The sequence below is a fragment of the Parus major genome, chromosome 1 (assembly GCF_001522545.3).
Source record: "Parus major isolate Abel chromosome 1, Parus_major1.1, whole genome shotgun sequence".
In the NCBI taxonomy this organism is placed as follows: domain Eukaryota; kingdom Metazoa; phylum Chordata; class Aves; order Passeriformes; family Paridae; genus Parus; species Parus major.
Window position 1 is genome coordinate 38,841,297 of NC_031768.1, and position 20,590 is coordinate 38,861,886.

The following is a 20,590-nucleotide window of genomic DNA, read 5'->3' on the forward strand; positions in this document are numbered from 1 at the left end:
CAGGCTTAATGAAGCCACAGACACATGGAAATAGAGGTGGTCATGTGGCCCACACACAGGGCTTCATGCCCACATTTTGGGACTGGAGTCAGGGGAATGTGGAAGGAAGCAGCTCCCAAAGCTGCTGCCATGTTTTGCTCCACTGCTTGGGATGTTGAAATGAGCTGTGCCACCTCTCTGACTGTCGTGACTTGGTGCTGCACCATCATTTCCAGAGCTGGTGCTGCGTGTGCAAAACAAAATCAGTCATATCATGCAGAAGCAGATTTCAGCTGCTTTGTTATTCAGTAGTTCCCACTTTCATTTAGGGACAGATTAGGTTTCAAACATAACAAAACTCCAGTAATTGTTTTCTTCAGTTTTTTATCACAAATTAGTAGGAATCTTCAGATTTTTATTCATCTACAATTCCCATCATGTCAAGCTAAAGCCTCTAAAACATTGCCCTCCCCATGTAGATACTGTTATTGGATGGACAGATGAATGTAAAAATCAGGGATTCTCCTAATTTCTAATCTTTCAAATTTCATAATCTACTGTCAGATGAGTAATGGTGACCTGGGATGCAGTGGCTGAGCTGTGGAAAATCCCTGACTGTTGCATCAAAACTGAAAGCACCTGGAGATTTTTGTGTCTACACCCAAAGCTTCCTGAAAATGTTTTGCACTAGAAGAGAGAAAAATTAACCAAAGCCAATGGGGAAAACGAAAAGGGAGAGGAGAGGATGATACAATGGAAAGAGGAGGCACAAACTTCCTGCTGTCTCTGTGGGAAGGGGCTGTTACCTCATTTGTTATGCTGTCTTGCTCTCAGAAAGTCCAGCTCCAAATCATCTCTCAACTCTGGGAAATCCCACCAGACATAAACAACTACCTGAGGGTGGCTTTACACCCACAGAAGAAGCCCTGGAGGAAGCACAGTGATGGATCTCCCAGCACGTGCCTCCAGGTGCAGCTCTTTTTGAGCTTCCCTCGCTGGCTGCAGCCCCCATCACGGCTGGGCTCAGCTGATGGCCTCAAGAACCTGATCCCAGAGGATCTGCAGGCTGGCTTTTCTGCTGGGCTGGGAAGAAACATCCTTGGCAAGGTGTCCAGCAGCAAAAGGAAGCTGCAGGGAGCCTTTGTGGGATGGCAGAGTGCGGTGTGCTCTGAGGATGGTGTGAGAAGAGCCACAGTGACTCTGAGGTGCACATCTGTTCTGAAATACCCAACATCTGGCTCTGGAAGTGGCATGTGGTGGCTGCCAGGCAGGGACCTGGCTGGAGTAGTGCCATGGTTAAGGACCATGATGCACATTTCAGGAGAGAGACACTCCATGCCAAGTGTCCGCACAGGACTCCTGCAGAAGGTGTCCCCTGCGCCCTGGCTGGGTCCCTGGCAGCAGGGACACCCTGGGACAGCAGGTCCTGCTCACCCTGGGATAGATACCTGGGCTATGGGACTCTGCTTGCTCCCTGCCAGAGAAAGTGTCTTTATGCAAACATGAACACAACAGAAGAAAGCCTAGGCCCAGCTTTGAAGTCAAACCTCACTCCTCAAATCCCACGCCACATCCCACTGGGCTCAGTAAAAGGCAGTATCTCTTAAATGAGATGGCTGCAAACTGGGGTGGACAGGCCTTCTCTGTCCTGTCTGAGGGGAGGTCTGCTCTCAGCTGATCCTGTGTTGCAGAGGCAGGGAGCAGATGCCCAGAGCTGGGAGGAGGATCCCTCGGTCCCTTGCCCCATCCGAAGGGGCCTTACCTGCTGTGCAGTGTGGAGCGGTGCAGCTGTGCTGGGCTTGCTGGAGCCGTGCAAACGGGTGGAGCTGGGCTGCACTCCTGTAGCACAGCACCTGCTGCACACAGGGCAGGAGCATGTTTTGCACAAAAGAAGAACCCACTTCCTTTGTTCTGCACTGCAAAAAGAAAAAATAAAATCAGGTGGAGAGCATTGTTTTCCCTCCATCTTATTCCCAAGGCCCTGGGCACAACTGTCACCCTGGACAAGGCTGTCACCCAGAACTTTGAGCTCTTCCATCTGTTTTCAAGGCTGGTGATGCCATTTGGGTCATCTCCCTCCTCTGCACAGGGGCTGAGACCCCGCTGATCCTCCTTTATCCAGGCCCCCCTTCGACACAACACCTCCTGCTCCGGTGGGCTCCCAGAGAAGTCCTCCATCCCCAGGCAGGTGGCAGCTGCTGGGTCACCAGCTCGTGATGCCTCTTCTGGGATCTGCAGCTCTCCTTTCAGTGCCTGCGTGAGCACAGAGCCCAGGGGACGGCAGGGGTTCTACAGAGGGCCTGACTGACTGCTCGGAAAAGTCCCGGACATAAATTTGCATCACAAACCTCCCCGTCCATCCCTGCCAAGCACTGGTGATTCTGACCAGGCTGAGGTGCTGTGGGCCCCTGAGTGGAAGCCAATGGCGTTTTGCTGAGCTTCATCCAAATTTGTTTCCTCCACGGTGTTAATTTGTGGATATAAAACTCTCACACGACAGACTGTAGTGAGGATGGGCGGGAGGTTTGCAGGGTCAGTGCCACAGTGAGCCCCAGCAGTGACCAGCACTGGTTCCAGCTGCAGCTGTTTGTTGTGCAGCGCTCTGGGGAGATGAAAGGATACTCCTGGATCCACTCGCTGGTGTGGGCTCAGGATTTCTGTAGAGGTAACACTTCTCTAATGTTAAATCCATTGGCTGTTTTCACCATCGCGATAAAACAGCCCAAGAACATTTGAGCCCCACACAAGTCTGATTAGTTTAACTCTTGACAGATGTGCGAGTAGAAAGTCCCTATTTTGCTAGGGAATATTTTTAATAATTTACTCAGCAGTTATTCTGGTATTAGCAGACCTTTCCCTCTGTGTAATATAAAGCCTCGAGCAACAAAAGTATCTCCATTAACAGATGCTTGTTAGCCAATTTTCACTATTACTCTTGCTAGGTACCTTCAACTTCTAGTAAATTCATGACAATAATGTGTAATTTCTATACAAATGACTCACAGTACACGAGTACACAGATTAGTACTGAGTTTAATGTCGCTGTTTTAAAACATTAGATATATTATGCAATTAAATAATCAGTTGAGCTTTACTGACCCAGAGGGAGATATGTGAGTTTAGCTTAACTGTAATCTTAACCTTCGTATTTCTTGGCTTCAGTTTTTCAGTAGAATTCTGAAAACCCCATGATGGGAATTTCCTGGTTTATTAGGAATTTTTTTGAGGGATAAAACCAGACACCAGCAAGATCATCACCACCACCACAAAAAAAACCCCAAACCCTAGAACCACTAAAAAAAAGCACAGAAATTCCTCTTGGGATTTGAAGACCCTAGTGGTCTCCAGTAAAAAAGCCACCATGGGGAAGGCCATCCTGCTGGTCACAGGGCAGGCTGCGCTTCTGCAAACGTTTTGGGAAGTGCTGGGAAGGAAAGTAATGCTGTAAGATACACACATACAGGGCTGAGGGATAAATCACAGACGTCCACTGCTCAGCAGTCCGTGGGGACAGAGCCCGCGGTGAGAGTTCCAGCTGGGACAAGGGGCTTTGCCCCACTTTCACCACACAATATATCATCTTAATAACAAAAGCATTTTTCCTCTAAGGGAAAACTGTTTCATTCAACTCAGTCTCTGCCCTAAGGATCCGTGCCTGGTGATGTCTCTGTGTGTGTGTGAAAGGCAAATCTGGGTTTCACCACAGGCACAGCATGGCTTGCACTGGCCACAGGCACAAGAGAAGATTGTGCCCTTGAAGATTTGCCTCAACTTTATTGCAAAAGCTGCCCTTGTCCAGTAGTGCTGCCGTGGCCGTGTGTGTGTCTGTGCCTGGGGTGAGAACTCTGCACGTGAAGCAGAGCTGAAGTTGTTTTCATCGTTCAGTTGCATTTTGCATCCTTGTAGAAGTTTTCAGAGTAAAACCCGAAGTCGGCTCAGATGTCGGGAGCGATTGCCGCGCAGGTACAGTCATTTATCTTCCCCAGCACAGCCACTACTGAGAATATCCCCCGCGGCGGCAGCGTGCCTCTCACATACCGAAAGAGAAAAAAAAAAAAAAGCCCCACCCAGAAGGAACACAGTTGTACTAACCCTAAGAAAAAACAAAAACCAACAACAAAAACCAACAAACAAAAAAACCCCCCAAACCTCACGGTGCTTTTATAATGTGAGCGAATCGCGGGAGGCGCTCACACGGCCGGGGAGCCCCGAGTGCCGGACACGGGCAGGAGGCTCCGCGCCCGCCGCCCCCCAAAACTCGGGCAGGAGAAGGAGCAGGAGGCGGAGGAAGAGAAGAAGGCGACGGCATCGCCGCTCTCAGGTTGGAGCCCTTGACCTCTCTTTCGTGCATGTGGGTTTGAGCATCCCAGCCCCTGGGGGTCCTCGCTGCCGGGACAAGAGGCAGCGCTGTGCCCGTCCCGTCCCGTCCCGTCCCGTCCCGTCCCGTCCCGTCCCGTCCCGTCCCGTCCCGTCCCGGTGCGGAGGGCTCGCAGCGGGCGGTGAGCGGCGGGCGGGGGGCGCGTCCCGGGAGCTGCTGCAGCCCCGCAGCCGAGGGGACACCGCTGTCCCCAGGCATGAGCCACCAAAGCGTGCCCACAGCGGGGCGAGCGGCGGGAGGGCGTGGGGAGAGGGGGGCTTCGGTGCCGGGGTGTTCCCAGCTCCCCGATCGGACGAGCATGGGGCACGGGATTTTTGGGGAAGGTTGGGTTTTGTTTTTTGGGTTTTTTTGGAAGGCTTGGTTTTCTCCTCTCGTTGAATTTCTTCAGTTTTGTTCTTGCTTGGTCCCTCCCGAGGGTTGCGAAGGTGCTCCTCAGCACTTCTGCCCGTCGGTCCCCCAGCCCTCCTGGTCCCTGGCCAATTTTTGGGCATTTTCTCAATGAAGTTCCCCATTCCCCTCGCAGTAATGAGTAAATGACATCATTGCCACCAGATGAGTTCGGGACCTTCCTTGTGTGACAGGCAATTCACCCTCCCAGCAGCTCCAGTCATTTTTCATATTGATTGGACCTGCAAAAAAATAAAATTAAGAGTAGCTAGTGATAAGAAAAGGAGAATGAGTCACAGCCACTGTTGAGATGCTCTCATCAAAAACACAAGAGAAGCGTTTTTCCAAATGACTCGAGCTGTGTGCTGCTGTGTGGCTGGAGCAGGGGATGGGGCTTTTGCTTTGTGATGAGGGCCAGCTCTAAGGGTGCCACTCCTGTTATCGATAAGCTGCAAGTTTCATGTCTGTTCTTATTCCAAGGGACAGAGAGCAAGAGCTTGTGGGGCACCGTGGAAATGGCTCTTGTAGAGGACGTGTTCCTGCACACCAACCTCACCTCCAGCAACCAGAGCAGCTGCAATGTGCACAACCACCACTTCTCAACCAAAGTCACCTTCTCCCTTTTTTATGTCATCCTGCTGGTGTTTGGTGCCTGTGGGAATGTCCTGGCCCTCTGTATCACCTTCCAGCGCAGGAAGAAGAAACTCAACTCCACCGACCTCTACCTGGTGAACCTGGCCCTCTCTGATGCCCTCTTCACCCTGGCACTGCCAGGCAGGATCGCCTACTACGTCCTGGAGTCTGACTGGCCCTTTGGGGACTGGTTCTGCCGGATCACAGCTTTCATTTTCTACATGAACACCTATGTGAGCATCTACTTCATGACCTGTGTGAGCGTGGACCGCTACGTTGCCGTGGTGCGCACCAGGCACCCCGGCAGGATTCGGAAGATGAGCCGTGCCAGGGGCATCTGTGTCCTCATCTGGTCCTTGGTGTTCCTGCAGACGGCTCCACTGCTCCTGCGGCCCATGACGCGGAGGATGGGAGACAAGCTGACGTGCATGGAGTACTTCAACTTCGAGGAGATTCCCAATCTGCCCTACCTGCTCCTGGTGGCCTGCATGATTGGTTTCTTCCTGCCTGTGGGCATCATCTTGGTGTGCTATGTGAGGATCAACCTCAAGCTCTGCCAGACGGCCAAGGAGAACCCGCTGACAGTGAAGAACGGGCACCACCACCGGGCCTTCACTGTCATCCTGGTGGTGCTACTGGCTGTCCTGCTCTGCTTCAGTCCCTACCACCTCAACATTGTCCAGTTCATGGTCAGGAAGATCCTCTACCAGCCATCCTGCCAGGAGCAGCAAGCCTTCAAGATGTCCCTGCAAGTCACTGTGGCATTCATGAACCTCAACTGCTGCATCGACCCCATCATCTACTTCTTCGCCTTCCGGGGCTACAAGCGGAGGCTGCTCCGCATCTTTAGGAACAGTGGCTCCCTGGCCACCTCCTCCACTGCCAAGACCCCCTCGGACAGCAACAGCAACAGCCAGCCGCACGGCTCCAGCTCCGTCTAGCAGCACAAGCCCCTTCCCTTTTGCCCTGGCCTTGACTGGCGGACCATCCCTGATGGCAGAAGGTGGAGTCGAGCTGTAGGACCAGCACCTTCAACAGCTCCATCGCTCCCCTGCCTGGTGCCAGGGGCTCTTGCAAAGCCAACCTGGCAGGGAAAAAGCCCTGCCTGGCTCTGCCTGCCTGGCTCTGTGCTCAGCGCTGCTGCATCTGCCAGCCTGGAGCACAGAGAGGCACCCTTTCATCCCAGCCCCAGAGGAGGCAGCTCCTGCAGCTGCTCTGGCTGGCACACCAGCTGGAGGTTCCCCAGCACTGTACTGCACTTCTCTCCCATGCCTGTCCCTTTCCCCTGTGGGGCTGGAGCGGGTTGGTAGCCACCATGGGTGTCCCTCTGCCCCATCCCCTGCACTGCCCCTGCAGCAGCACTATAGCAGCCTGCCCGCAGGACTCAGGGCAGACAGCAAGGAGAGATGGACTCAGGGCACTTCAGGGAAAGGCTGGCATGTTATTTGAATGCAGAACATGGTCTACAGCTCCTTCTCCACACTGACAAACAACAGCTCTGCTCTCTGCCAGCCCAGCACACCACTTCTGCACCTGGGCTCTGTGTGGGGCAAGCAGTAAGTGCTGGACATGTGGAAGATGCTGGAAAAGCCCTCTCCCAAGGAAGAGGTGTGAGGATGTGAATTTGTAGAGCTCCTGGATGTGCTGCTGCCTACATTCAGCATTCCTCACACCTGACAGCACTGCAGTCACCCTGGGACCCAGTGCTAGGAAGGAGATCGTGGGGGATGGCTTGGATCCCAGCCCAGCTGTAAGGCTGCAAACCTGCCCTGGATGAACTCATGGGGCAAACCTTCCCATTAGTCCTTAAGTTGAAGGGAGTAGAGAAAGAGGGACAAGAGGGTGGCCTTATGTGACCCTGACTGACCTTGAATCTGGTGCCCTGAGGACTGTGAGAGCCTTGCTAAGGGAGGTTACTTGTGACTATTGCCAGAGCAAGAGGAGGAACCCTGGGAACATCAGGTTACTGCTGAGGTTTGTGCCTCAGCAGTTGGTAAGGAGATGAGGAGAAAGTTGGCAGGAGCCTCCTCAGCTCTTTGCTGAAATCACTAGACTATGATAAAAAACCCACACGTAGGATTTCACAGTTCCTGGCATGTCTAGCCTTTTGTTTGAAGTTGGAAGGGACAGACACACACAGAGACATGAAAAGGAAAAAAAAACGCTGCTTATTTTACTGAAAAGTAAACCTGAAAAGGTTTCATGAGCAGACACTTTTGATTAACACAAATCATTCTTTAAGGTAATAACCTTTTTAATGTCTAGAAAGTTAACAACAGTCACATGCAGCCCTTCATTGTTTTAAATGCACATGAATGAGCTTTTGGATGGTGATAGTTTTACTTATGGTATGGAGCTGAATGCTGCAGGCATGCTGAAGGCTGACTAAGAGTGATGCCTAAAATAACTCAGGTGGGACACAGACTCCAGGAGGTCCTTTCTGGAGGCTAGGCCCTCCTTAAAGCAGGTTTAACCTCAATGTTGACCTGCAGAGAGCCTTTGTCCTGAAAAGCATGTTACAATGGACAAGAAAGAGATGGGATGCAGTAATAAGAGGGTATCAGTGGTCTGAACACCCTTGAAGGAGTCTGGCTAGGCTGGTAGTTGCTGTATAGTTACATTGCCCTATTAACATGTGTGAGAAGTGATGGCTGGAAGGGAATTCTGTGTCACCTCATCCAACAGCCAGAGCAGGACTGTGGTTGGCACAACATCAGGCCTGACATGACTTCATCCAGACAAGGCTTGGAAACTCCAGGCAAGGAGGGTCCCCTTGCTGAGGTGACAGTTCCCGCTCTGCATTGTCCTCTGGATAAAAGCATTTTCTCCACCATCGTGTCTGAACCTTCCCATCCACAGCTGGTGGCTGTTGCCCCTAACATCACCCACTCGTGCTATGAAGAGCTCGGCTCTGCTATCATTGTAACTCAAATTCCACAGGGGGAATTTGTGTTGGGGGCTGACAGTGGTTCGTAGCTATTGGTTTTTATGTGAACACCAAAGTGGGGATCTGCAGCAGTGGCCAACCCTCCTACTCAAGATCAAGACATTGAGATGTTTTGCTAAGCTGCAGCCCACAGCTGAGAAAAAGCCAATCCATGACCAAGCATTCTTAGGAAAAGATGGAATATAAACATAACCTGGTTTGCTCCTTATTGGACTCTGTTTTTCTCAGAAGTACTTTATTGAGAAGGGTACCTCCACCTCTTGCCACCTTAGGAGCTCCACCAGTAGGAGCCTTTGGAGTAGGAAATAGCTGAAAAGTTGGGTGTAGTGGTACAAAATGCAGGAGGGATCTGGCCTTCCTCCTCTGGATGGACACCAGCCTGGGCTACTTTGCTTTTGGAAGTACCAATACAGAGACAGCAGGCAATTAGCTGGAGCTGAGGGAACATCAATGAGATGGAGAAGGAAGGGACTTGGACAGCGTGGGTCAAGAGGAATATGGGGAAATGAGAACTCCAAAGAACCCGTTATTGCTCAGACTAGCTTGCCCACCAGCAGGTCCTCCCTGTCTGCTTGAAAAAGGAGCATTTCCCTAAAATTGAAGAGAAACCATACACAGCATTTTATCTAGAGGCACAGCAACATTTCCCTACACTTCACTGTTCACCTGTCAGGTCCAAGCTCCTCGGGTGATTCTTGCTGGCCCAGCAGCTACTGCCCACTGCCACGCTTCGAGCCACCAGCGGTCCCTTGGAATCACAGAAACACAGAACAGTTTAGGTTGGAAAGGACCTCGAAGATCCTTGAGACCGGCCACGAACCAAGGCCTCCCCTAACCCATATCCCCAAGTGCAGCAAAGATTCCTGCATGTCTTTGGAGCAGCTCTGCACCGCTGGCCCCCGGCTCCCCGGGGTGCAGCCCCGCAGTGCCCGGCCGGGGGTACCCGTGGCCGGGCGAGAGGGACAGCGCCGGTTCCCGCCGAAAGGGGGAGTCGGAACCTTTGCTCGGTGCTGAAAAAACGCCCACGAAAGTGAGGACGATGCCAGATGGGGCTGGTGCTTCCCCCACGCGTCTGCTGCCACGTCGGAATGTGCGCCTCTCGTAAGCCGGGGGGTTGTGGCGTGTGGGGGAAGCACACGACTGCACAGTGGGATCGACGGCGTGCAGAGAGCTGTCACTGCACAGTATGCAGGTAATTCTTGCTTTTCTGCAGCCTGTTGCTGCTGTGCTGTCTTCTAAGAGAACACTCTGCTTTTATCTGAGGGCAGAGAGTACACTTTGTGGACACACAATAGTTAATACATGCACAGATACAGGATATACTGTCTGCACCAGAAGAATATCCTGGGCTGCATCAAAAGCAGCATGACCAGCAGGTCAAGGGAGATGATTTTGTCCCTATATTCAGCTTTAATGAGATCCCACCTGGAATTTGGGGTCCCCAGCACGGGAACAACATGGTTGTGTTGGAGCAAGATGTGGGCCACCAAGACAATCCAGGTTGTGGAGCACCTCTCCTTTGAAGACAGGATGAGGGACTTGGGGTTGTTCAGCCTGGAGAAGGACCCAGGGACACCTTAGATCACTGAAAAGCTAAGTACTTAAAGCCCCCAAGGCAGCTGGAGAGGGACTTTTGACAAGAGCCTGTAGTGACAGGACAAAGGGGAATGTCTTCAAAGTGAAAGAGAGCAGGTTTAGATGAGGTATTAGAACAAAGTTCTTTACATGGAGGTGGTGAGACACTGCAACAGGCTGCCCAGAGAAGCTGAAGCTTTGAGCAACCTGGTCTAGTGAAAGGTGTCCCTGCCCATGGCAGGGGGTCTGGGCAGAGCTCAAACAGAACAGCTTTTTTTCCCTCAGCAGTGGTTCCCAACTTCCACACCTCTTCAGTCTGTGCTCCAAATTGTCCTGAACTGAACATATTGCATGTCATACATAACATTTGTAAGCCAGTAAAATATTGTAATGTACTAATGCACATATCTTCTAGAAATAAAAGCTTCTCATGGCCAAGTAACAATGGCCTAGTGTGATTGATCAGGCCAGGAGATGTGGGCAACTGTTTCCTCCTCAGAGGTGTACCTGTGCCTCTGCCCCCTCCCAAGAAAATGACCAGAAGCAGTGAGGGGCAAGCACAAGCTCTCAATCCACTTCCCTTACACAGGTGGTGTGCTCTCATGGAACAGGGAATTAGAAATGACCTTCCATGGGAAAAGCTGCAGGACCTGCGAGGAGCTGTGTCCTTTCTGGAGGAGGTCTCTCCACGGCTGGGACGGAGAGGTGCCAGGAGAAGTCAGGTTGGCAGGACTAACTGCTTTGGAAGCCAGAAGCATCTGCATTCTCATATACAAGTGGCTCCAGGGTTTGCTGTACTGCCTAGCTGCTGGGATTGCACTGCTCTCTCGCTTGCCACATGTACCACCTCCTGTACCTGACCAAATAAAATGTGAGGATTGCCCTATCAGACACCCCTAAAAAAAACCCCGAGTGGATTGTCAGTACAAGATTAGCCATAACCTTGCACATTTTCATTTTCCACAGGAAATCTTGCAAATCCTTTAAAAATTTAACTTAGTGCAATGCAACACTGTCTCCCTCTCTCTCAGCAGGCCTTCTCTTTCTGTCCTCAGTTCTACTTTGCTCCTCTTTCCTAAACTCTCTGTGTTTGCTCAGCTCCATTTGGTCATCTCTCTCAAGTCCTTTCCTTTGCTAATCTTACATGACACTTATGGTCCCTACCTATCCTCAGTCAATAGGTCAGATCCTGCTTTTAGTTTAGCCATGATTCTGGAAATTTTCACCTGTTTTTAAAGTATGTATATTCCTGCTTTCTCCACTGCAACCATTCAGGTTTAGAAACAGCCCCCTAAAAACAGGTATGAGCCAAACTAACTTCTCTTTCCTCTTAAAACTCTCCCTTGGAAAACAAATGATGACAGCTGCACTACCAATGTGTTCAGATTCCAACAGTCACACCCATTTGTCTGGTTGTAACATTCCTTTGCTCCCACCACTGGTGTCTCACCTCATATTTGCACCAAACACTGTTGGAAGCACACACCCTCTTCAAGTTTCAGAGTGGACTTTCTGTGGTGAAAGAATCCCTTTACATATGCAAACAGAAGGAATGTAGTCCTACTAAAAATTAAACTAGTATTTTTTAAGTAAATGCACACACATTTTAAATATATATATATATATAAATATAAATAAATATGCCTGCATGTGTGCATATATATATAAACACATATAGCGTGTGTGCGTTCATGTGACTCTAGTCTCTAGTAAAACATTTGTTCAAAACATGCTCATTTATATAAAATACTTATTATTGTGGCCACACAGTAAAAGAAAGCTAATCTCATGTAGGTTTTTCTTGTGGAGGAATACACACAAATTTAATTGCATTTTTGTATCAAATCCCTCTATTAGTTCAAATGAATGCTGTGCATTTATTTATCCTCAAACAGATGTGGTTCTCTCATAGCATGGGAGTTGTAGTTCGGAGTGTTTCCAAAGCTTGGTGCCTTTGTAACTGCACAGATACTCCAAATACACACGTTTGACAGAGGGAGGGGGTCTTTCAATACAGATTTTTAATTTTTTTTAACAAACTCTTAGCTCCACTTAAATTCACTGAACTAATACATAAATATTCTCACTCACTCTCTGTATATATACACATGCATATACATATATATGCATATATATAATCATATATATATATACATATACATACAAACAGGAGAGCCAGAAATGTTGCCCTTTGCCCAGTACCTTGCAGTAAGTTTTTCTGGCTCGTTCTTCTGTTCCAGACAGAAATAACAAGACCTTTTCTCCACCACATTATTCCAAAAGGCACTGCTAAGTGCTAGACAGCACAGGCTGGTGCATAAACCAGCTGCGACAGTCCCTGCGCTCACTCAGTAACAGGCAGCCTTTAATGCTTGTTTTGAGGGAGGAAAATGGTTTTGGTAGGTCTTGAGACCAGTCAGTCTCCATCTTGGCAAAACATTAAGGCTTGAGAACCTGAGCCTTGTGGCTTATCAGGTAGATTTACACAAATATCAACCTCACTGTGGGTGTATTTCAAAGTGTCACATAACTGTCTAGGAAAGTCCCCCAAAAAGTTACTCGAGTGCTGTCTCATGAGATGACATTCCCAGTCTAGCAGGGAAATTTTAACAGCAGCAACTACTTTTATTTCAAAATATCAAATCTTGGCTTTACTAGAACTAGAGTGAATTTTCTAGGGACTTGAAATCCAATACGTAGAAATGTATTCTGCTTGCTTCCTGCTGCCCAAAAAATATGTCTTGTGTCACACACAGATTAGAAACTGTGTGATGAGACATTCAAAACTCTATCAGACAAACCCAGCGTAGGCTGTGAAGAACACGCTCCTCACATTCCCAGAAATAGTTCATGAAAATTTCACCATCAAGTGGAAACTGAGTTGTTTTCCAGCTCTAACATGTGAATCTTCTACAGTTCTTGCATGAAACAGGAATTGTTTTAAATGGCCTCTCAGACCCCTTCTTTTATCATTGTTTTTTGTTTGTTGGTTTGTTTTGTTGTTTTGTTTTTTTTTTAAAATTGGAAATCACAACCCTGGCAGCATTTTGAACACAAACTTTTCTCACAATCAAGTGGAGTTTTAACTGACATCACCAAGACCTGCATTTTACACCTTAGGTTTAACCATGTTTTGCAGAATGCCCAGCAAAATGGGATTTTCCACGCACCCAAGACATTTGAATACCCCCTCTACAGGCAACAGTAAGAAAGGATTTAGACTTGGAGACACCTACATATCCCATATGCTACTTAACATGCTTTAAAATTCCAAGGAATAAAATACTCTTTGTTCTTGTCGCTACAGCAGGGTAATGTCTGAAAAGGGCACATTTATTTACTCTGGGCTAGGTAGACTTTTATTTCCTACAGACAAAATTTGATTTCTGAAGTATTTTACCAGTCTTTATTGCTACTTTTGGATAAAATATTTGTGAAGGAAGAATCAGTATGTTTCAAAATTAAAACCTGTACCTGTTTCAAATTAAATGTACAAATTAGGTTGGACTTCTTCTTACATGTATCCTTTGCTTTCCAAGACAGCAGGTTCCCAGAGTTCCCTGGGTAAATAAGTGTCTGTGGTCTACACACACATATAGCTTTAGCTTCACACAAACAAAACCTTTCCATTAAAAAGCAGACCCTCCCTAAATAATATGATCATAAAACAAGCCAAACCCAGGAGATTGATCAAAGCCTAAGAAAACGCATTGTCATTCCAAAACCCCCTTACTTTACCCACTGCAAAATACAAAAGAAATACATACAGAACATTGACTTAATAAAACATTGTCATTTGCTGAATTTGATGCAATTTGTAGATAAGGACTTGTATGCCCAAAAGACTTTTCAGTTTTATCAGTCAATTAAAAAAGTAAAAGAGAAGTATCTCTCTCCCCTAAATCTTGTCCTGTAATTTCCTGGTACATTTTCCAGGCTAAGTGAGACTGCAAAGATCTGTGCTGTGGTACACAGTGTTCACCTGGATTTCTAAAACATCCCCTACGCACCTGTTATTGCCTCTGCTACAGTTCTTGTGACCTATACCTTATTCTAAATGTATGTATGTGAAATATGCCGGTGTATATATAAACAGACACACATGCACACGCTGTACACACACAAGTACATACAGAAACATACATGAAATGTGTAAAGATATGTGTGTAGATTGGTTTCATGGAGCTGCACTATGGAATCTTGTATTCCTTCAGAGATGTTACCCTTTCTGTACCCAGCCTCCTGCAACTCCTAAGGTGCTAATACTGAGCACTTCTGAGAGTCAAGCCCAGCAAGCTGATTCAGGAATCAGTCTAAACCTCAAACCCAGCATGGCACAAACTTGGCACTTCTGTCCTTTTGCCTCCTGTGCCAGCCTGGATCATCCCTAATGTTCACATTTCAGCCTGTGGGCAACACTTAAGTTGCTTCAGACAGTGAGAATCCAGGGCCATTCTCATCTCTGACACTAGAAACCTAGAATTAAATGTAGAAAAGTTATCTTTTTGTCATTTCCTCTTAAGACAGTAGGTAGCCAGCTGAAAAAAAAAAATGAAAGCAGCACATAGGACACTGCATACATCCATTGTTACAGAAGTCATCTCTGAGTTAGCCATGGAAGTCATTCACATCATTCCAGTTCTGATCTTATTGCATCATTCAATTCACCTTTATTGCTTCCAGTGAGTATCTTCATGACCCGTATTTGAACAGCAATTCGCTCGGTTTGTAAAAATTCAACTTTACAGCGGTCACTTGCTGTAGCTCACCATACACACATTAATTTTCTCTCATCCTATCTGTCTATTATGTGCTGAATGACAACTTTTATTCAAAAAGAAATTTGAGAAATAAAATATTACAGGCATTAATAAAACTTTGCAAAGAATGACATAATAGTCCCATAACCCTTTATTGAGTTGTAAATTAAGTGATCTTCAAACCTCTTCTTACTGTAATAAAAAATCAAGTACTGTAAAATAACATTTAAGCTAGAGAAATTAGACTTATAAATGAAGAAAATATCATTTTTCTTGACAGGTAAATCTAGCTGTTGTAGTTGTTGGAGATTTTTTTTTTCCTAGTCATTAAAGTCTGATAACGTCTAACAAGGATTTACAAGAAAAAACCCACCTATTTTATTTAAAAATAAACTTAGGTGATATCCAGTAACAAGTAGAAACTAAAGTTACTTTGAAAAGGATAACCAGACTAGAAACCACCAAGTGATCCGAAGGCTTGGGAACAGTTCACATAATTTCTTAGCATCACTCTGAGTCACCCGTCACGTGGAGCTTTTTCTCTCTTCCGACGCTCTTGTGGGGCTGACCTTGGTGAGTCTGGCCAGCAGGTGGCTTGGATCCTCTCCCAGGCATGTACAAACCCATGGGGTGAAGTTCCTTCACACAGAAAACCATCAGTGCTGCAGTAGAAAATTAGTGGCTACATTTAAGTCATTATTTGAAGCCCTCAGAGCTTCTAGAGCATCTCCTCTGGAAAACCCCATTTCCATAAGTCGTGCAACCTGGAAAAGAAATGAAGAAATCGCTTTTCCACTGATCAAAGATCTATCTGGGACAGCGTGCTTCAAAATGTTGTCACAGAGATGACTGCCACTTAATTCAAAGCCAATTGCAGAAAATGCCACACCTGAATTTTCCTGGCTGATCCAGTTTTGAAAGAAGAGTAAAATCCAAAGTCTGGTACCACACATGACAACTACAGTCTGACCTGGGGCTTGCTACTTTCAACAAGAACATCTCAAGAAACCAACACTGACCAAAACACAGAATTATAGAGCAGATGAGAAAACCTATCCAGAATGAATCTTCAGCTCTTTTTCTTGAAAAGATCTACTTCTTTATGCCAGAGGCCATAAAAAAACCCCTCAAAACTATTCATTCCAGGTATTGAAGGTTTTTTAATAAACCTTAAAGTTAGTCCTAAAGTAGAGGCAGTACAATACTTAAATTGGTTTAGTAAAATTTTTGGGTGGCTTCTACATATACTCAAAAAAGCAGCTTTTTTGCCAAAAACTTCTGCAAAGCAAAAAGCAATGACATCTGATGGAAGAATTACATGAAAAAGGACACATAAAGATAGTGATTTTGTTAAATCAATAACCATTTGACCAGCCCTCTCTATAATATCATATACTTAACACCTAACCTTTGTGCTCTGTGTTAACAGATATTCAAAGCACCATGTGTAAAAAGGCGATGCATGCATAACCAAATTTAATTTATGGGTAAATACCAATTTAAAGTACATTTAAAATCTACAATCTCACTTTGGTATGACCAAAAGTCACAATGTAACTCATTCACTTTTAAAATTAATCTTCCAGAAGTGGAAAACAAGATGTGGGAGGGCAGAGAATGGGATGTAAAAGTAACTGCGGCCACTGGCAGCATAAAGCATTTCTCATCCTGCTTCAAAGGGCCTTATGACCAGACACCACAACTCCTGATCCAGGATGTCCTGGGCTATAGAAGCTGTCAAAGAGCTACTGCAGGGAGCCTGCAGCAGAGTGAAGCAGGAACACAGAAGAGGCTGTACACATCTCAAGAGGAATCTTCCCAGGGTGCAAAACCAATCTGCAGCACTAGCACTGAAAGTATTTTTAAAAGAAAGTTGCCACCAAAAGCAGATTTTCTTTCCTCTAAGACACCTCCAGAACTTTCAGTATTTTTAGCCATCTCTGCTTTGGTGACTTACTGAGAAGTGTACAACTGCCGAGTTTGCCCAGAGGTGCAGATCCTCCTTTTCTTAATATAAATACACCCCCACAACACATTTGAGAACAGCTGCCTTTGTTGTCAGAATATCAACCTTACAACCCAGTGCCACATTTTTTCACCTTTTTGTAGGGAGAGAAATGAATTGTTACTTTTGACACTTCTGCAACAATAGTTTAAGTCCAAACTCAATTTCATAACCTGAAACTCTTATTTTTCATCTAAGATTGTGTTTTTTTATGAGAAAAAGGGCAGGCAGTGGTATAAAAGCTAACCACAGAAACACACTACAGAAGTAAAGTTTTTACTGCAGCTCCCATGAATTCTAACTTTAAGAAATGGTGGCTGGAATTGCAACGTTCCTATTTACAGAAAAATTCATTGAGCATCACAGGGAATAGTAACAAGAAAAACATCTTTTCATCTGAGAGTATTTTTACCACAGGAAATGAATCCAGCTCCAGGAAACAGAGTGTACAATTGGCAACAGTAACTAAAGGTGCTAAAACCCCACAAGAAATGCAGAGATTTTTGTACCAAAAGGATTGAAAATGCTCACAAATTTTAATGTGATGAAAAGATGAAACCCTTGCATTTCTACCATTTTGAGACAACTTGTGTCATTATTAGTACAGTCTTGAAAAACCAATCAAAGGTGCTTTAATGACTTCTTTGCAGGTTACCAGAGAGTCTTACAAATGACAGCAATCAAGTCATGCCCTACATCCTCAATGCATCAGGAAATGTAAGTGTATTTGCTTTTATAAATCTGGGCCTAAAGGCCTTGGGTAAGAATCCAGCATAAGTCAGACTAGAACTATTTCATTAGTTTTGGCCCAAAAATAGAAGTCCCCACAAGCAGAATTTATCAATAAGTAAGCCAACCCAGCAGGGAAATCTTGTGGTCCATGCCATACTGGCGCTGAGTAGGCTTTCAGGACAGCCAAAACTAAGTTTCTCGTCTTTGTCTCAGAAGGTGCATTTTAGTGTGGGGTTTTTATTTTTATTTTCTTTTTGTTTGTTAGCTGGGGTTTTGTTGTTTTGGGGTGTTTTTTTTTTTTGTTTGTTTGCTTGCTTTTGGTTTGGTTTTTTGTTCAGTTTGGGTTTTTTTCCTTTCTAGATGTAGCACAGGAGGTTTGTAGTCAAAAGAGCAGTTAAAAGTTTTGAACATTTTGAACATAATCTAACATCCAGTCAAAGCTAGAAATTAGTCAAAGCATAAATGAGCTCAGTTTAAACTGAAAATGACAGTGCTGCTACCAAGTTTTGACTTATCTCCTTATAAAAAAGGAAAAAAGGAAAGAAGCCTACTCTTGTTCAAGGGTAGCAGAGACCTTAAACTATAAAATGGCCAATACAGCTAACTGCAGGTAGGCTACAACCTGGATAACTTGACTGCATGCAATAAATCCTGAATGCAGGAATAAGACTATTCTTAAATTTCTGAGTAAATAATCATCTCTTCTGAGAATAAAACTATCAACAAAAGGCCAGAAGTCTAAATCTATACTTAATAGAAAGGACATAAACTTCTCTGTAGCATCAATATAAAGAATCAGGTGACCACATTATTTAGGGAAATATCCAAGTGTTAGCCCAAATGTGTTTTGCAGTCCACAGCTGGCATAACTTTCTTATTTAAAAAAAACCCAAATGATGGAATTGGAAACTTAAGCTGGGGACTTCAGCAAAGATGATTTCTACAAGACAAATAATGACATTTATTTATCATTCTTGTTTCTTTGAAACATTTATTTTATCAGATTTGAATAGTTTCCACTACTGAAACCATCAACATCTCTAAGTACGAAATACAAGCAGTAACACATGAAAGTAGAAACTCACAAGTAGCTCTGTAACTCTGGTTTGGATGGTAATGACAGTAGTATCTCTGTATTACAACCATTAGCTTATATTCTAATTTTTGCTGCTATAGAAACCATTAAACTGTGTAAACAGATGATAAAAAATTAGTAGAGATTAATTCCTAACAATTTTTAATGCAATTTTAAAACAGAAAGTGTTTACCTGCTCTTCAGAAACCTCAGTAGGTGGAGGTATGCCTTGTTCAGACGGGTGATGATCTTGATAATTCGCATTATGTCTATGACGTAAAGGAGGAAACAGTCTATTCCAGTTAATCATCCCACCCTGAAAGCAGACACCACTGTCAGTCTTTGCAAAAAGAACTACAAATATTTTAAACAAAAAGATCATCCGTATCACATAATATGAAAGCAGATGTTTAAGTACTTTTTTTTAAACAACAAAAACTGCTGTAGTCTCCCATGATGCAAAAATTGGTAACTGCTTACTGGTTCACTAGTTAATTGAAGTAATCACTGCAAACTATGGAAAAGTGCTAACAGAAGGAGGAAAGGATGTTTCAGATCCATTGGGATATATCTATTTTAGTACAGTGCTAGGTTTCTGAGGCTGAAAGACAGCTATCTTTACTAAGAGAGGTTTGCCTGGCAAGAGATGCAACAGCAGGTCCTGCAAGTACTTTAGAAAATTGCTGCTGAAGTTAATGAGGGAAAAAAAAGAGTATGAGAAATAAGTGAGGGGAAAAAGCAAAAGGGACTTTTCAGCACATCAGTAAAATCACATCAGGAAAACCAGAATAAACCTTCAGGGCACCTGGGACTTGTAGACCCACCACATTTACCTAACTTCAGTGTATTAAATATTGTTGCAAAACATGGACATGTTCCAGTGCCAAAACATCTTGTATCTGCATAATAATAATGCAAATGCACAGCAGTAACATAGATAAGGTGCAAATCACAGAACTGAAACTTCCTCTTAGCAACCAAGCTTCAATTCTTGTAATAATAAAATATTTGAAAGAAATAAAGAAATAAGAAATTTGGAACATAAAGAAGAAATAATAAAATATAAGCTTTATAATTGTCCAGAAATAATGAATTCTTATTTCAGTAGCTTAAACAGACATTTTGGAAAGGGTTTTGTATCACACAAAGCCCACTGATCCTGTGAGCAGGTAAGAGCAAACCCCAGTCTCTCTTTTCTATAGTTTGTTGAAACATCTTTTGCCATCTATGCTGTCCTTTCCCTCCTCCCCTGCTCTTCCTCTTACTATGGAGAAGATCCCCCTCCCTTTCTGTATATAGGACATGGCCTTCCTTCCTCTAGTTGCTCTATTTTAGTTCTATAACGTTGTTTCTCAGAAGGCCTTCCTCTTACGACAGTTTTTTCTTTTCTTCTCTCAGAGTGCTCTTCCTGCCTTTATGTACCCTTAGAGCATTAAATCCCCTCTGCTCAATCAGATCAGCAACAGCAACATGTGCTCCTAGACCACAAAAAAAAAATATTTAGCATTCCTGCCCTTTCCTTTGTTTCAGAGGAGACCCAACCAGCCCAGACACCATAGGGGGCAGTAAAATGGCACACTTAAAAAAGCATTTGAAGAGTCATGAGACTTGAAACATCAGCTTGAGAAATATTCTAGTCCCTTCTATACTAGAGTACGTTTTTCCCTGTAAGGATGTGAAAGAGACAGAAGCCACGACCTGTTTTCAAGACATAGATTCCACTGTTAGTGAATTTGAATTAAAAAAAAAATGTGTCTACATTTCCATACACACTGTATGAAATATTTGCTTAACGTTCATGAGGTTTTGACCAAAGGATTCTGTGTAAGTCTCATGTTAGTCAAACAGCACAGTGTAATAAAAAAAACAAACTGGTTTGGAGCGTAAGCCTAAGGAGAAAGAGGGATCTCAGATCTTCTACTGACACCACTGCACTACCTCGTGGTCTTGGGAAATCATGTCCTGTACTTCCCCACCTGTAATTTCCCATAACTCAGAATTACGTTGAGTTTTAATTTGTGAACTTCGAATTTCTCACGGTCTACTAAGCTCTACAGTTCAGTGAGAGCACTGCACTAATGCTGCTTTACCTGTTTTTATTATTTAGAGACAACTTGAG

The 20,590-nt window shown here is 45.0% G+C and overlaps 2 protein-coding genes across 3 annotated transcripts in view; one reads left to right on the forward strand and one right to left on the reverse strand.

The window, feature by feature from the left end:
- The first annotated feature begins 4,143 nt into the window (after positions 1-4,143).
- Positions 4,144-11,842, forward strand: LOC107205852 (G-protein coupled receptor 183-like). The gene is made up of 2 exons (XM_015630882.3): positions 4,144-4,300; positions 5,225-11,842. The coding sequence occupies exon 2, from the start codon at positions 5,260-5,262 to the stop codon at positions 6,316-6,318; it is 1,059 nt and encodes a 352-aa protein (XP_015486368.1). The 5' UTR covers positions 4,144-4,300; positions 5,225-5,259; the 3' UTR covers positions 6,319-11,842.
- A 2,696-nt stretch (positions 11,843-14,538) lies between these two features.
- Positions 14,539-20,590, reverse strand: part of UBAC2 (UBA domain containing 2) — an 84,803-nt gene continuing 78,751 nt past the window's right edge. For both annotated transcript variants that reach the window (XM_033514002.1, XM_015630900.3), the window contains 2 exons: positions 18,665-18,787; positions 14,539-15,423 (listed from right to left, as the gene is read on the reverse strand). In XM_033514002.1, coding sequence (XP_033369893.1) covers positions 15,316-15,423; positions 18,665-18,787 — 231 coding nt within the window. In that variant the 3' untranslated portion in view covers positions 14,539-15,315. The remainder of the gene's footprint in view (positions 15,424-18,664; positions 18,788-20,590) is intronic.

What these genes read in the sequence shown, in the direction of transcription:
- LOC107205852 (XM_015630882.3), top strand. Translation starts at nt 5,260, where the DNA reads ATGGCTCTTGTAGAGGACGTGTTCCTGCACACCAACCTCACCTCCAGC.